Here is a 16,278-nt window from a genome sequence, read left to right as displayed (position 1 = left end):
GGACATGATGGATTTTGTCACCCAGAAGTGCCAGGAAGCTGCAGACAGGTTTATCCCCGTCCAAAAGGAGAAAAACGAAAAACAGAAAAACACATGGTTCAACCAGGAATGTAAGGTAGCGAAGCAACTGAATAAAAGAACATGGAGAAACTACAGAAATAACAGAACACCGGAGAGCAGGGAGAGATACTAGAGGGCCAAAAATGAGTACCTCAGAGTGAAGAGGGAAGCAGAGACAGTTTGAAAATGACATAGCGAGTAAAGCCAAGACCCAACCAAAACTGCTCCACAGCCTCATCAGGAGGAAAACAGCAGTGAAGGAACAATTGATAAAACTGAGAAAAGGGGAGAACAGATACACAGAGAATGACAAGGTGGTGTGTGAAGAACTCAACAAGAGATTCCAGGAGGTCTTCACAACAGAACAAGGAGAAGCCCCTGCTCTAAATGAGGAGGCGGCAAACCAAGCAACCTTGGAGGAATTTGACCTCACCAGTGATGAGATCAAAAGGTGTCTGCTGGAGCTGGATGTGACAAAGGCTTTTAGGCCTGACAGAATCTCACCATGGATACTAAAGGAAGGTGCAGAAGCACTAAGTGTGCCACACTCTATGGTGTATAGCAGGTCACTGGAAACAGGAGACTTACCAGAAAGTTGGAAGACAGCTAACGTAGTCCCAATATACAAGAAGGGTGACAGGCAAGAGGCACTGAACTACAGGCCAGTTTCCCTAACTTGTATACCATGCAAGGTGATGGAGAAGATCGTGAGGAAAAGGCTCGTAGAGCATCTGGAGGGAAATAACTTTGTAACACACCACCAACATGGGTTCAGGGATGGTAAATCGTGCCTCACAGGTTTAATAGAATTCTATGAACAGGCAACAAAAATTAGGCAGGAAAGAGAAGGGTGGGCCGACTGTATTTTCCTGAACTGACAAAAAGCCTTTGACACAATACCCCATAAAAGGCTGTTAAAAAAGTTGGAGCATCAGGCAGGAGTAAAAGGTAAGGTGCTCCAGAAGTTTTCTTTTAGCGTGAGAGTAGCGGAAAAATGGAATGCACTGAAGAAGCAGGTTGTGTAGGCACATTCTATTCATAATTTTTAAACTAGGTATGCTCGGGTAATCGGACTGGAGTCATTGCTGAAATGTTGAGGTTTGATTTAAACAACCGATGGCTTGAAAGGCGGGATCCAAGAGTCAATGCTCGATCCTGCAGACACAAATAGGTGAATACAAATACGTGAGTACTAATTTTCAGTTCTCAAATATCTCGGTTCAAGAGCGCCAGGAGGCAAGAGTCACGCTGCAGCAGGCTCCAGGAATATCAAATTCCCTAAGTATTGGGAACAGGTTGAGGGCTGTAAGGGGTGTCACAGGTTACATAACAGTATTAGGAAGTTTAAAAGTAAATAAGATACAAGAAATAAGTGAAAGTGAGTGAAAATTCCGAGTTGGAAATGCTTATATTCCATAATAAACGATCGTCAATAACAAAGATGGCCGCCACCACGGGGAAGGTAAACATACCAACAGATGATTGTTTAAAAAATTCTCACCATAAGATATAATAAAAGAAAGTTTTCTTGACTGGTTAGAAATTATTGAAGACATGTTAAAGAATTATGAACAAAAAGTACGTGAATTAGAACAAGAAAATGGAGCGCTCAGGAATGAGTTTTGCACTTTAAAAGGAAGTATTCTTCAGCAAAGATAAATACCGTATTGACGGACAAGGTAAAGATACAGAAAGAACAAATCAAGGAACCAGTGAAAGAAAATGAGGTATGGAAAGTGAAGAGTGGTGAGTTTGACGAAATTAACAAGAAAATACTCATATGGTGAACAACTCCATGGAACACTGAAGGTTAACAGAGTTAGGCAAGGATTTGCAAAGAGAAACTTCATTGACAACTCACATAGATGAGGTTAATAATGAACTAGCAAAGTACAAAGAGGAAATTAAAGAAACGTATGAGCAAGTTGTAAAAGAGAAGGAGACGATCAAGGAAGTGTGTTTTGAAGTCAAAACTAGAAATGACCAACAAGAAGCAGAAATTAGACAAGCAATTAGGAAAGAACTGTTAGCCAACAGTAAATTATATCAAAACACTACTGATAGAAGTCCATAACATTTTTCGGGTGTTTAGTAAAGGAAATATCATCTAGGTGTTGGTATCTATATCTATCTATGTTGGAAATATCATCCAAGTATCATCATCATCTCTTCTGCTAACAGAGCAGCAGAAGAGATGAAAATCATTGAGAAGATAGTAGGTTTAGGAGCAGGCTTCAATACTTAGGAAAATGTCTATGATTTTAGGAGGCTAAGAAAGAACGAGAAAGACAAAAATCTTAGTGCCTTCATCGTTGTACCAGTCGATAATTTCTGTGTTGCTTGTTAAGATTTCTCTGGTGATGGTCTGGTTGTGTGAGGAGATTATATGCTCCTTGATGGAGCCCTGTTGTTTATGCATTGTTAATCGCCTAGAAAGAGACGTTGTTGTCTTGCCTATATACTGAGATCTTTGGAACTGACAGTCCCCAAGTGGTCATGAGAAGGCCCACTTGGGGCCTGTGCCCAAGACGGTTCACACTTTAGTACCTCTCACAAATATTAGTCACAAAAAGTTTGCGAGTAGTGTTTGACCCTACCATGAGTAGGGTCGTAGAGCTGAGTCTTAGACGTATGTACGTCTAAAGCCTGAGACGTATGTACCCCCTACGTCATCGCTACTCTGTGAAGAATCCTATTCTAACCTTATGTAACCAAAATCAGTTATCAAGTGTTGTTTTATGTAATGTATGTACCAGGTGAGTGACGTCTCTATGAAATCGTAAATTAACAGATCAAGAGCAACATCTCATTGATTCGCTTTGCAGGTGAGGACTTATTTATCTATACCTTTAAGACTGAATGTCTGTCTGTCCAAAGTCAGATGCCAAACGCTTTGGACGAGTCTCACCTAAATTTGTAGGGGGAATTGTCTAGGGGTACGTAACGGGCGTAGGTTAGTCGGTGTAAGCGCAAGGAAAGTGCTTTATAAAATATTAGCATTTAGAATCACCCCCCCCCCCCAGGCCATTATCGTGGAGTCTTTCTTGAAGTCAAGTGTAAAATATGGCGTGTGATTAACGTGGAGTTTAACGCCGAAGTTCCGCCCTAACTTCGGATTGCAGTTACTGTTGAGCGAGACTGGAGGACGGGTGTGTCAGAGTTGTTGCCTTAAGTTGAGGATTGCGATGGGGACAGTGTCGTCGCTACCCTGGTGTGGGCCAGACGTGTAGGCCTACCCCTCCACATGGATTTACTGCTAAAGGGGTACAGACGGCCTTAAGGCTTTCGCAACCTTACAGTGATATATACCATCTAGCTCCTGGAAGCTTTCACCTAGATTTCAAAGTGGTGAGCAGTGCAATCTGATCAGATATGGACAAACAATACCTATGTATTTGAAGTGGCGCCTTGGGCAGTGGGGACATGGCCGCTTCCCCTTACCTCACGCCTGGTGGGCAGACGCCTGAGGTGGTACCCCGGGCGCTGGAACTTTAGCCCCTATTGCCCCGTTCCCTAAAGCTGTAATTCCCCTGTACAGCCTGGACACGGTGGCACGAACGGACCACTTGCACACCACTATACAGATGCCTCAGTGATTGGTGGTACCAGTGCAGTGTTACATACAGTGTAGAGGACTATTAAGTGTGTGTGTGTGTGTGTGTGGATAAAGCAGGTTTCAGAGTGGCACTCTCTACACCTGTCACTCTGGTCGGAGCCACACTACCCTCAGCAGTGTTGCCAGCTGACCGCGTATACACCTGCGTTCGCTTGTAAGTGTCTGAACTATTCATCTTGTCTCTGCACTATGATTAGTAGCCGCTGTTGTTCTGGGTCCAGGCCATAGCCTGAAGTGCTACTCTGTGGTAGAAGCTGATGTGTATTGTCACTTCATGTTGTGACTCTGGCAACTATGGCCACTTCCCTCCCGCCTTCTGGGGACACCCACAGCGACCCTTCCCAAAATGCTTCAGACGCAGTTGCGTCCACTTCAGCCACCTCCCCGCATGACTTACAGCATGACCAATCACTCCATCCCAGTATAGCCGGGTATGAGGACACCAGCTCAAGTGATGAAGCAGCATCGGATGGTGGTTTTACTGCATACAAAAGCCGGAAGACCTTACGTAAAGAGAAGAATTTAAGGGGAGGTAATAATTCTGTCAAGACGACCAATGTCACCCCCACAACGGGAGGGGCACCACGACCCACCCTAGCACCCCGTAATAAATATGCCAGGCTGGCATTTCCATCTCAAGTTACCAGTGACCAGAGGTACGTCTGGATGAGACGGGACCTTCCTAGCTATTTTCCTGACCCCATTGACCTCATAATCCCTAGACACGCCTCGCCCTACATCTATGTAGCCAGGTCCGATGAAGTCACCATCTCGGCCCTACTCCAAGGTCAAGTGGGTGGCATCACATTCAGTAAAGCAGACTCTCCTGAGAGGTCCAGGAGGTACAGAGAGTACCTTGTCACATCCTACCCTCATGACCTTGACACCTCCCATGCGAAAGAACTACCAGGTGTGCACAGTGCAAGACGCATCATGTCTGGAAGCAAGCCACTCAACAGGATTGTCATCGTCTGGAAACATGAGACACCGCCCCCCAGTCATCACACGTTCCTAGGCCCCTACCGGCCAGCCTGCCCCATAACACCCTGGGAGTCCTCAGCTGTCATGTGTTTTAAATGTCAACACTTTGGTCACGTAGCCAAACACTGTCAATCTTCAGGCACCTGTGCCTTCTGTGCAGACAATCATCTCACTAAAGACTGCCCCAATAAAGACCACGCCCCTGGGACCGATGAGACCTCATCCTCAGCCACCAAGCTCAAGTGTTCCAGGTGCTTGCGGGAGGGCGTGACCGCCTGGCACAAGGACTGTGACAGGCGGCCTCCCCCGTACAGCGCAGTGGGGCAACCCTCCACCACCCCAGTCAGCCCCCCCACCCGGGGTGGCCCCACCACTACACCTACCCGCCCCCACACCCGGAATGACCCCACCACCGTTCCTGACACCAACAGCCTGACAACCTTCCCTGGCCTACCTGGGAAGCCTGACGCCAGCCTGCAGAGAGAGGTGTTAGAACTTCCAGCTCGCATGAACAAAATAGAAATTACCGTCAATAAGCTCCAAGAAACACTCACGAAGATTGAAAATGGTCTCAACAGCATTTATGCTAAGATCACCATGGACAACCCGAGTCAGTGTTCAAGCGATCATCTCGCCAGCCCGAGGAGTGAAGCGAACGTCCGAGTCTCTAGTGAAATGCCTTCCAGTGCTATAAGTGTTGACCCGTCTCCAGCAAGTATTGACCCCCTCTCCAGTGCTGTAAGTTTTGACACGTCTCGAGCAAGTCTTGACGCCTCCTCCAGTGCTGTAAGTACCGTTGTGTCGAGTGAAACATATGAAAACCCGTGTATCTTAGATGTATTTAACAAATTCACTCAAGAACTCATTAAAAACAATACCGCTTGTGTGTCTACGATTCCTGACGAACATGAAATGATTGTAAATGATAGGAAAAATACAGGCAGCCAGCTGAGCTTGAAACAGGTGAAAGAACTCTTTGCCATTAATGACGATGAACAATTGGCATTTGTAAGCAATAGTCTACAACTTGTGAATCTTATAAACACTTCTCTTCGTCAGGTTTATGAACACCATTACCCACGACCAACTCACTCTTAAATTTCTCACGTGGAATGTGAGAAGCGTGCGAAGGAGGCTGTTTGATCTAATGATGTACGCTGGTGCCAACAACATTGATGTATTGTGCCTGCAGGAACCATACACTGCAAACACAAAAAATAAAACGCCACCCAAACTCTCAGGTTATGTAGCTTTCTCAAATGTTGGTTCCCATGATGTCGGTATCTTGACGTATGTTAAAAGTAACCTAGTGTGTAAACATGTTAAAAACCACAAAAGTGACGACTCATATTATCAGCAGTTTCAGATTGCTACAGCGACCGGGTTTCTTAACTTAGTTAATGTATATGTAAGGTGTGATCAAATGGTGGAAGCTTCTCTCCCAAAAATTACCAGCAGCTCTCAAACCATTGTAATGGGTGATTTTAATGCTAGACACACTAGCCTGGGTGACACCAAAACAAACGGGAATGGCAGAGTCTTTGTAAAATACTTAAGAGATAATAACATGTCCGTATTCAACTTTGACTCCTCTAACGTCACACACCTCAGGGGTGGCAGGCTTGATTATGTCATTGGTCACGGCCTCATTGATAATGCTGTCGGAGGATCAATTGTTCATGAGTTAGTTAGTGATCATTTTGCCATATTCAGTTCATACACTATCAATAATGTCAAACCCCTAAGCTTTGGAAAAAAAATAATTAATATCCCTGAAAATTTACACATGCTCTTCAAATTCCGCATTTCTGAATGGTATAACACTTACTGCTTTACTACCGTCAATGCATTATATGAGGACCTGGTCACTGAAGTAACCGCTTTTTATGACAATGTTGTAAAATCCGCAAGACCCAAACCAATGAGGAAGGGACAGAGGTGGTTCACTGACTCACGCCTTAAGCCCCTGCATGACAGAGTTCTATTCCTAGCTGAGCAGTATAAAACACATAAAACAGCTGACACCCTCAACATATTTCTTAAAGCCAGCCGAGAGTTTAGAGAGCTAAAGGAACAGGTGTATAACCAGCACTGGGAACAGTTTCTGCAAGGCATCAATCATGCAACATCCTCATCCCAAATGTGGAATAAAATTAAAAAGATTTCTCGTCCTAGCAGTCGTCAGCTTGATCACCATTCACCTGTAGACTATGCCGACATGCTGCTTCAGCAATATGCAAGCACTGCTAGTATAAGCAGCCTGCCCCTAGATGTGCAAAACTATCTGGCTAGTACTAAAATAAATCGTAACTTCAATATTGAAATTGCCTGTAGTGAAATAGGGCCTGATGATAACTATGGCATAACCCCCTTTGAAATTAAAAATGCACTCAAGAAAGGTAAGGCTACCTCTCCTGGAGAGGATGGCATCACATACAACACCATGAGAGTACTTGCTGAGCTGCCAAATAGCCCTTTGCTAGAATTGTTTAATCAAAGTCTAAGGCAGGGTGTTTTACCTGACCGCTGGACACAGGGACTCATAATACCCATACCCAAGCCTAATTCACAAAAATTTAGACCCATTTCTCTGACGTCGTGCATGTGCAAAGTTCTTGAGAGAATTATTCTCGACAGACTAATGTTTCAAATCAAGCCCCACCTTGCCCCTAACCTGTATGGTTTCCTTCCTGGAAGAAGCACATAAACTTGCTTTGCTGAGTATTTTATCAGAGGGGGACCAAACTCTCAGGCGGCATTTATTGATCTCCAAACTGCTTTTGATACAGCAAACAAAGAAATAATCCTAGAACAGCTAGCCTCTTTTGGAGTTAAGGGAAGACTGTTGACATGGCTCAGGGGGTACCTGAGTAACAGAACCGCCTCAGTCCTTTTCAAGGGGGTCAAAAGTAAACTCTGTGCACCCTTTGAGTTGGGTACACCCCAGGGTGGAGTGCTAAGTCCCACACTGTTCAATGTTCTGATGCACAAATTAACAATTGATATTCCCACACTACCTGACGAAGCCGTCATTTGTTATGCCGATGATATATGCATTGTTGCAAATTCCCAAACTAGACTGCAAGCTCTACTTGATTCATTCGCTGCTAAAAGCATTGAATGTGGTCTTGTTATCTCTATAACTAAATCCAGAGTTCTCCATCCCAAAGAGAAAACTCATGTCCCTATAGCTTTCAAGGTCAACAACCAGAACATTGAAACGTGTGGGCAGCACAAATACCTTGGAGTTGGTATTAACAGTGACATTGTAAATGATCTATACCGTAGGTTAAAAGAAAGACTAAAACCATTGAGAACACTTACTGGTAAGAATATTGGTATCAATATTAAATATGCTAGACTATTCTATATGATGTTTGTTAGATCTCTCGTTGATTATAATGCTCTGCACTTAATTAATTTCCCCTCCTCTGTGTTGGACAAACTTGAAGTAATACAGAACGAGGCCATGAGGATAATTCTTGGTGCCCCAAGATGCACAAGAATCATCAACATGAGGGAAGAACTGAAGTTTCCAACCATACTAGAGAGAATAATGCAAGTTAACACTACCTTCTGTCTTAAAGTCATGAGAGATCCTACATCTCCTACATTGCTCAGAGACAAATTATTTAGTGCTGTTAACACCCTTTTGACTGGTGCCGACATACCAACTCACTCCTTTTATGATAATTGGCTGAGAAACAATGCTTACAATCTCATTAAACTTAACATTCCTTTTAAGTGCAATCTACCAGTCTCTGATATTCCTCTTTATCTGTACCCCACCATTCAAGTATCATACACACCTGTCACCAAGAAAGATAATGAGAATCTTGCTCTACTCAAAGCTGTCACTCTTGAAACAATTGCCTCCTCCATCGAGAGTCTAAGATCTCACGAGCACTGTGTCTACACCGACGGCTCAGTCCAGTCTTCTACTGGACGGACTGCAGCGGCATGTAGGTTCTATAGAAATAATATTTGCACAAAGTCTGTCAGTGTCAGGCTAAACAACTGGCTGACCTCCACACAAGCAGAACTAGCAGCATTACATTTAGCAACCAGCACATTAAAAAATATTGGAGGAGGAATAATATTCTGCGATTCAAAGTCTGCTCTTCAAGCAATCGAAAACTTCTCTTGGAAGATCGACAGCAAGAACCTCATACTCCCAATTATAAATGACCTAATTGATGCACAGAGTAAAGGGTCTCGAATTTCCTTTGTATGGATACCTTCACACATAAATATAACCCATCATAATGAGACAGACATTGCAGCCAAATTAGCGTGTAACAAGTTTGAAGTTGAATTAGATCTAGGTATCCCTATCTCTGCTGTCAAAACTGTATTGGTCCAAACATTCAGATCTGATAGGAAAGAACTTACTGACTCCCAACGACCTGAAAGTACTAGTATAAAAAGCTATGATTTGTTCAGATCTGAAACCTACATCTATGGACAGCACAAAACGTCCACTAGACTGTGCGACACAGTGGTTGCAAGGATCAGGTTGGGTTACCGTTACCTGTGGCAGGTGGCTGCAGGTGACGGGTCTCCCAATCCTGAGCACTCCAGTTGCAAACTCTGTGAGCAGGAACTACGGCATGATCTCCCGCACTACATCACTGAATGCCCAATTATTAGACCTTTCAGACCAGTTGGCATGAGGTACCTGGAGCTTTGCAATTACTTTATTCACTCTCGTATTCTTGAAGATATCCTCACAGTATACCCAAAATTTGCCAGTGCAGGCTATTAAACACATGACTCTGTATGACTAACCATCCTGCGAGATGGGGACTTGTATTACCACTGCTACCTTATTCAATCTTGTGTTGTTGATATCCTCAAAATGCATCCGGAGTCTGCCAGTGCAGACCGCTAATCACATGCCTCTGTATGACTAACCATCCTGTGTGATGGGGATTTTATAGCATCACCTAGTTAGTTTTTTTTTGACACACTGTACTCCACTTCATATAGTCTAGGGTAGCTGCACTAATGCAGATGTACCTAATATGTTAATAAAAAAAAAAAAAAAAACTTCGGATTGTCGACCATAAACTAAAAATGCTTATAACCATTCTACGTTTTCTAGCGAGACTACAGATAAGAGTATAAGATGGGGTACTATTTTATCATTTTTTAATGTAGAATCGTGTTCATGGACACTAACTGTATCAGTATAATACATTGTACCAGACATATATTTACCTGCAGGTGTACCCTGTTTCTCGGTGAATATACATTGAGAGTATCCTTTAGTCCTGGACCATCTTTAAGACTAAAATATACTTGCTTAGCTGGAGGGTAAGCTGTCGTGGGGGGCCAAGCTGTCGTGGTGGCCAAGCTGTCGTGGTGGCCAAGCTGTCGTGGTGGCCAAGCTGTCGTGGTGGCCAAGCTGTCGTGGGGGGCCAAGCTGTCGTGGTGGCCAAGCTGTCGTGGTGGCCAAGCTGTCGTGGTGGGCCAAGCTGTCGTGGTGGGCCAAGCTGTCGTGGTGGGCCAAGCTGTCGTGGGGGGCCAAGCTGTCGTGGGGGGCCAAGCTGTCGTGGTGGCCAAGCTGTCGTGGTGGCCAAGCTGTCGTGGTGGCCAAGCTGTCGTGGTGGCCAAGCTGTCGTGGTGGCCAAGCTGTCGTGGGGGCCAAGCTGTCGTGGGGGCCAAGCTGTCGTGGGGGCCAAGCTGTCGTGGGGGCCAAGCTGTCGTGGGGGCCAAGCTGTCGTGGTGGCCAAGCTGTCGTGGGGGCCAAGCTGTCGTGGGGGGCCAAGCTGTCGTGGGGGCCAAGCTGTCGTGGGGGGCCAAGCTGTCGTGGTGGCCAAGCTGTCGTGGGGGCCAAGCTGTCGTGGGGGCCAAGCTGTCGTGGGGGCCAAGCTGTCGTGGTGACCTAGCTATCGTGGTGGTCTTAACAGCCCTCCAGCGGTCAGAAGCCCAACACCAAACTAATTGTAAAAAACTAAACTAAATAAATAAAATTTGGTTAGACTACACATCTCTGAATATTAGAAGTCTCAAGGGTGACGCCCCGAAGACTCACGTAAAATGGGCTGTCAGGGTCTCATCTCCAGAGAAAATAGCAGCATCGTCAGTGCCTATCCTTTGCTCCTGAGGCCTGTATGTGCTTACTAATAAACGTAAAGCGACTATAATGTTTGTGAAAGGAACTAAAGTGTAAACCGGTTGCAGATCGTTGTGTGTCCCTGGCCATGGCGTGCTCCGTGCTCCTGCTGGTGTTGACGGCGACCTCCATCACCCAGGTCAAGTCTAGCTTCTTTGCCCTCTCCCATCGGTATGGTCCTCCTCAGGTGGGTCTCTTCCTGCAGTATGGTCAGCCTCCTGTACTTGAGTTTAATGAGGTACGGAAGTGTTGGTACACACATGATCCGGTACAGCATAATGATTCATATCTTTTCGTAACAGGCAAGTGTACCAGCACCATCACCCAGCTACGGCGCCCCTCCAGCTCCAGCTCCCCAGCCCTCCCCAACCTACGACAATAACATATTCCCTAACGATAATTTCGTTCCCTCCATCCCCGAGCCCGTCCCAAACGTAAACTACGCTCCTCCTACCCCCCCGCCATCCCCTAAAGTAAACTACGCTCCTCCTACCCCCCAGCCACCCCCTAAAGTAAACTACGCTCCTCCTACCCCCCAGCCACCCCCTAAAGTAAACTATGCTCCTCCTGCCCCCCAGCCTTCCCCTACATACAACGACAACAACATAATCCCTAACGACAACTACGCTGCCCCTCCCCCACAAACACCGTCAGGGAGCTACGGTACACCGTCATACGACACCCCAACGGTGTCATGCCAGCCCGAGACGAAAGTTTCAGTGGTGACGACAACGAAGCTGATCCCGACCACAGTGATACAGACCCGGACGCGAGCCCTGCCCACCACCGTCTACTCGCAGATCACACAGACGCAGTACTACCCGTCCACCGTCATCCAGCAGCAGACCGTCACCTCCGCCGCCCCGCCCATCCTCCACACCACGACTGATGTGAGTCACAACCCTTCAAGTTATTACTTCACACACTTTACCGCCAATATTATGATTAGTAACGCAGCATGGTGTGAAGGAGAGACCTACATATTTTGCCAATGTAGTTTCAGATAATTTACCAGTGCATTGTTCCGGCAGGTGGTGACTAACGTCAAGTATGTGACGAGGGCTCAGTACTTCACAGAGACGTCGTACATCACCGACACCAAGCTCCAGTACGTCACTCAGACAAGTACACAGACGCAGTACCAGACGAAGTACCAGACGCAGTATCAGACGCAGTATCAGACGCAGGTAAGGTTCGGATTTATTCTTTTGACTAATCATATTTTATATTCGGTAGAACACAGTTGCAGGGCGGGAAGCAGGTAGTCATAGCTCTCTCTGTCAACGTCCATAAATATTTATATTTACCCAAGAGTTCGTGCATCTTCCAAACATCCATTCCCAGGTGCATCTGTACTTGCATCCGTGGAGTTGAATGTACGTCTGTACATACATCCCTTCAATGTACATAAATCTACCAGAGGTCCCAGACTGAAGTAGATCTGATTGTGAAGATTTGAGGTAAGTTCCGATACACTAAGCTTGGTCAACATTAACCCTTAACCAACATTTGGAGTCGGTCGGCCGAGCGGACAGCAGACTGGACTTGTGATCCTGTGGTCCCGGGTTCGATCCCGGGCGCCGGCGAGAAACAATGGGCAGAGTTTCTTTCACTCTATGCCCCTGTTACCTAGCAGTAAAATATGTACCTGGGTGTTAGTCAGCTGTCACGGGTTGCTTCCTGGGGGTGGAGGCCTGATCGAGGACCGGGCCGCGGGGACACTAAAGCCCCGAAATCATCTCAAGATAACTTCAAGATAGGCTGTCATGTATGTCACTTCACATACTGTCACGCAAAGTTACACTGACACTAATTTTAACTGGCGTTTAGCACTGTTATAAGGCAAGCTTTGCAGTAATTTTTCCATACATTTAACTCATTTGAAAAGAAGAAAGTTATACAAGTATTTGTTTTAACAATTTTTTGGAACTGAATCACAGTATTATACTCCAGAGTCTAGGCTCTAGATCAACATTACATGCTGGTCTTGAGTCTAGAACAGAGGTAATAGGTGCAAGAAAATGTGCCTAACCATTCTGTTCCACTCGGGGATCGAACCCGGTATCCAGGATTGTGAGTCGAAAACGAAGCCAACTGCACTACGAGCCAGCCATCCTGCGAATCGCTTCAACCCATCATATTATTACTCCTGCAGGTGCCTGAGTTTCTCTACCAGTATTTGTACTCGTTACCGATCAACTTGACCTAATTACCCGTCCATAGAAAGCGGCACGTGTGCTTTCTCCCGCTCTCCAGGCAAGGGGGGGCTCATTTTCCCAGGAATCCTCCCCCATGAGCACTGACGTGGCAAATATCTAGACCCCCTTAGAAGCAATACAAATTAGCTAGCAAACATGACTCTCCTGTAGCTAAATAAAGTCAATTCGATCCTATAAACTCATCACGTACACATTATATTAGCAATATGTAAAATAAAGACACGGAGAGGTCATATTTCCAATTACTGAGCATCGATAATGCAAAAAGGTGCACTGGTAATTGAAGAAAGCTTTATTTCGATGACCCACTTGGCAGTTCTTGTTTATATCCACCCAAAACCACTCATATATTTGTCTAACCTACGCCTGAAACAATCCGACTGCCCTACGTCTATTGTGTTATCTGGTCATATGTTTAATAAATGAACTTAGATCGCGAGCTCACCAAAATCACCGGATAAGAACGAACACATCTCTACACAGGTCTCCCGTCCACCGAGTGCGCCAGTCTCTCACCCAACGCTATACCCTATGTTTGACCGTCCCCATATTCCTCCGACCTTTCACCTAAACCCAGACAACCTCACCCCTTCTACTTGTATATTTGACCCAAAATTGCACCGTATGTATACAAGTGAGAATAGTTTACATGTCATCATTCATACCGACTCTAAATCTTCGCTCCAGGCATTGTTATCCAGCCAACACAGAGATAATATACAACTCATCACAGAAATCCTGTAGAGGAAAAGAAGCCCACAATCTAAGGCTGTAAATCGCCCTAAATTGGATACCAAGTCACATTGGCATAGATGGTAATGAAAAGGCAGACTCACTAGCAAAAACTGCCACTGTTCTATCGGGTTAAAATGCCACCAAGTTTTTCACAGATTATGGAACAATTCAAGAAGAAAATACTCCCAACTATCAAAAGTCGCCACAGAGCCAAAGTAGCGGAAGGAAGATCCACTGCGATGTGGTACGAGCAAGTCACTGGGTACTCCTCTTTCAAGCCTGGCAAAAAGATATCCAGAGACATTGCAGAGGTCATACACAGACTTTGACTTAGTTACAAGTGCTGCTGGGAGGTAATGAACCCAATAGTTAAAGAGTGTCATATCTGTGGTACACAACCGGCTACAGACAGGGTAGAGTTCTTAATTAAAACGGACTTGACTGTATTATTATTTTTGAACTCCGGGTTAAAGAATATTAAGTTTTTTTAAGGGACGGGGTAAGTTTTTCTAGTCCTAGAAATGATTACTAGGACTAGAAATGGATGTTGATTACTGGTGTCAACTCCCGAATGAACACAGCCTCAACGTACGACGCCGCCTACGGTCGTCGGTGAGTGTGATTGTCACACGATCGTCGCACGTTATGCCCTATGATTGTCACACGATCGTCGCACGTTATGCCCTATGATTGTCACACGATCGTCGCACGTTATGCCCTATGATTGTCACACGATCGTCGCACGTTATGCCCTATGATTGTCACACGATCGTCGCACGTTATGCCCTATGATTGTCACACGATCGTCGCACGTTATGCCCTATGATTGTCACACCGACGACCGGAAGAAGTTTTGTACGCTTGAGGCTGTGTTTATTCGGAAGTTGACACCAGTAATCAACATCCAGATGAATTCGACTTCGAGCATACAGCTGATTGATGGTCCTCCACTGATCCAGAGGGAAGATGCAAGACCTGGCGGACAGCTAAAAGTCTGAGTCAGGCAACAATAACCTCACCCTATCCTTCGGCGCTCCCTGCGATTAAGGAGCCTAGTTTCATTTACTTCTATACTTCACCTGTCCTTCTTTTACTCTGTTTCTAGGGAATATAGTTTAAGGTATGTCATAATCTCTCTCCACCAGGGATGTTCCTAGTGCCCAAGACTAACAATTATGCAGTTCAATTTTGGTCTCATTTGACGTGTTAATGTTAACATGCGATGTTGTCATTACTGTGATGTGTCAAAGTAATATATGTTTGTTTCTAATACTCTAAAAGTGAGACTTCTCCCACAGTTCCAGACAGTGACGAGCTTCAGTACCCAGATGCAGTACGTCACTCAGACCCAGCAGGTGCCCCAGTACGTCACTCAGACGGTGACCCAAACCCAGCAGGTGCCCCAATATGTCACTCAGACCCAGCAGGTGCCCCAGTATGTCACCCAGACCCAGCAGGTGCCCCAGTACGTCACCCAGACGGTGACACAAACCCAGCAGGTGCCCCAATATGTCACTCAAACCCAGCAGGTGCCTCAGTACGTCACCCAAACGGTGACCCAAACCCAGCAGGTGCCCCAATACGTCACCCAGACGGTCACCCAAACCCAGCAGGTGCCCCAATATGTCACCCAGACGGTGACACAAACCCAGCAGGTGCCCCAATATGTCACCCAGACCCAGCAGGTGCCCCAGTACGTCACGCAGACAGTGACCGATACACAGTACCAGACAGTGCCTGCCAACTGTGACAGTGGCTCTTACGATACCCCGACAACCTCAATGGCTGGGTACTACTAGGTCATCTCTCGTGCTTGCTTAGTGCTGACGATGCTGAAGTTGGTGAACTCTGAGGTACTGAAGGGTTAAAGGGTACTGAACTTCGTACCTGTACCGTACCCAAGTGTGACTCCTGGGGGGGGGTCTGGCTCCTGGGGGGCCGGTAAGGCTCCTGGGGGGCCGGTAAGGCTCCTGGGGGGCCGGTCTGGCTCCTGGGGGGCCGGTCTGGCTCCTTGGGGGCCGGTCTGGCTCCTGGGGGGCCGGTCTGGCTCCTGGGGGGCCGGTCTGGCTCCTGGGGGGCCGGTCTGGCTCCTGGGGGGCCGGTCTGGCTCCTGGGGGGCCGGTCTGGCTTCTGGGGGGCCGGTCTGGCTCCTGGGGGGCCGGTCTGGCTCCTGGGGGGCCGGTCTGGCTCCTGGGGGGCCGGTCTGGCTCCTGGGGGGCCGGTCTGGCTCCTGGGGGCCGGTCTGGCTCCTGGGGCCTGCACACTAGTGCTGCCCATCAGACAATCAGGCCTCTTGGTCTGCAGGCGAACAGTTCAGTTGTCCGTCTGTCCAAATGTTACTTATTTTTTTTTTATCAATAACCAACTAGGGAAAATGTTTAAATTACTATGTATCAAATATTTAGTGTTTAAGATTACCGGCGATCACTCTCATGATGCTCTCAACTTGGGTGTCTGCTCATCACGACAACGGTCACCATCATATTCAACAAATATTGATCTAGCAACTTGCACCTCTAATACTGATGCCATAAACGTATCCATAGAGG

General features: G+C 46.4%; 1 protein-coding gene across 2 annotated transcripts in view; it reads left to right on the top strand.

The window, feature by feature from the left end:
* Positions 1-15,644, top strand: part of LOC138349561 (uncharacterized) — a 64,149-nt gene extending 48,505 nt beyond the window's left edge. For both annotated transcript variants that reach the window (XM_069313853.1, XM_069313858.1), the window contains exons 2-5: positions 10,844-10,962; positions 11,078-11,665; positions 11,807-11,962; positions 15,028-15,644. In XM_069313853.1, the coding sequence (XP_069169954.1) occupies positions 10,864-10,962; positions 11,078-11,665; positions 11,807-11,962; positions 15,028-15,528 (1,344 nt within the window). In that variant the 5' untranslated portion in view covers positions 10,844-10,863 and the 3' untranslated portion in view covers positions 15,529-15,644. The remainder of the gene's footprint in view (positions 1-10,843; positions 10,963-11,077; positions 11,666-11,806; positions 11,963-15,027) is intronic.
* The last annotated feature ends 634 nt before the right edge of the window (positions 15,645-16,278 follow it).

The sequence above is a fragment of the Procambarus clarkii genome, chromosome 7 (assembly GCF_040958095.1).
Source record: "Procambarus clarkii isolate CNS0578487 chromosome 7, FALCON_Pclarkii_2.0, whole genome shotgun sequence".
In the NCBI taxonomy this organism is placed as follows: domain Eukaryota; kingdom Metazoa; phylum Arthropoda; class Malacostraca; order Decapoda; family Cambaridae; genus Procambarus; species Procambarus clarkii.
The sequence above is the reverse complement of the archived record's forward strand: the minus strand, read 5'-3'. Positions and strand labels throughout refer to the sequence as shown.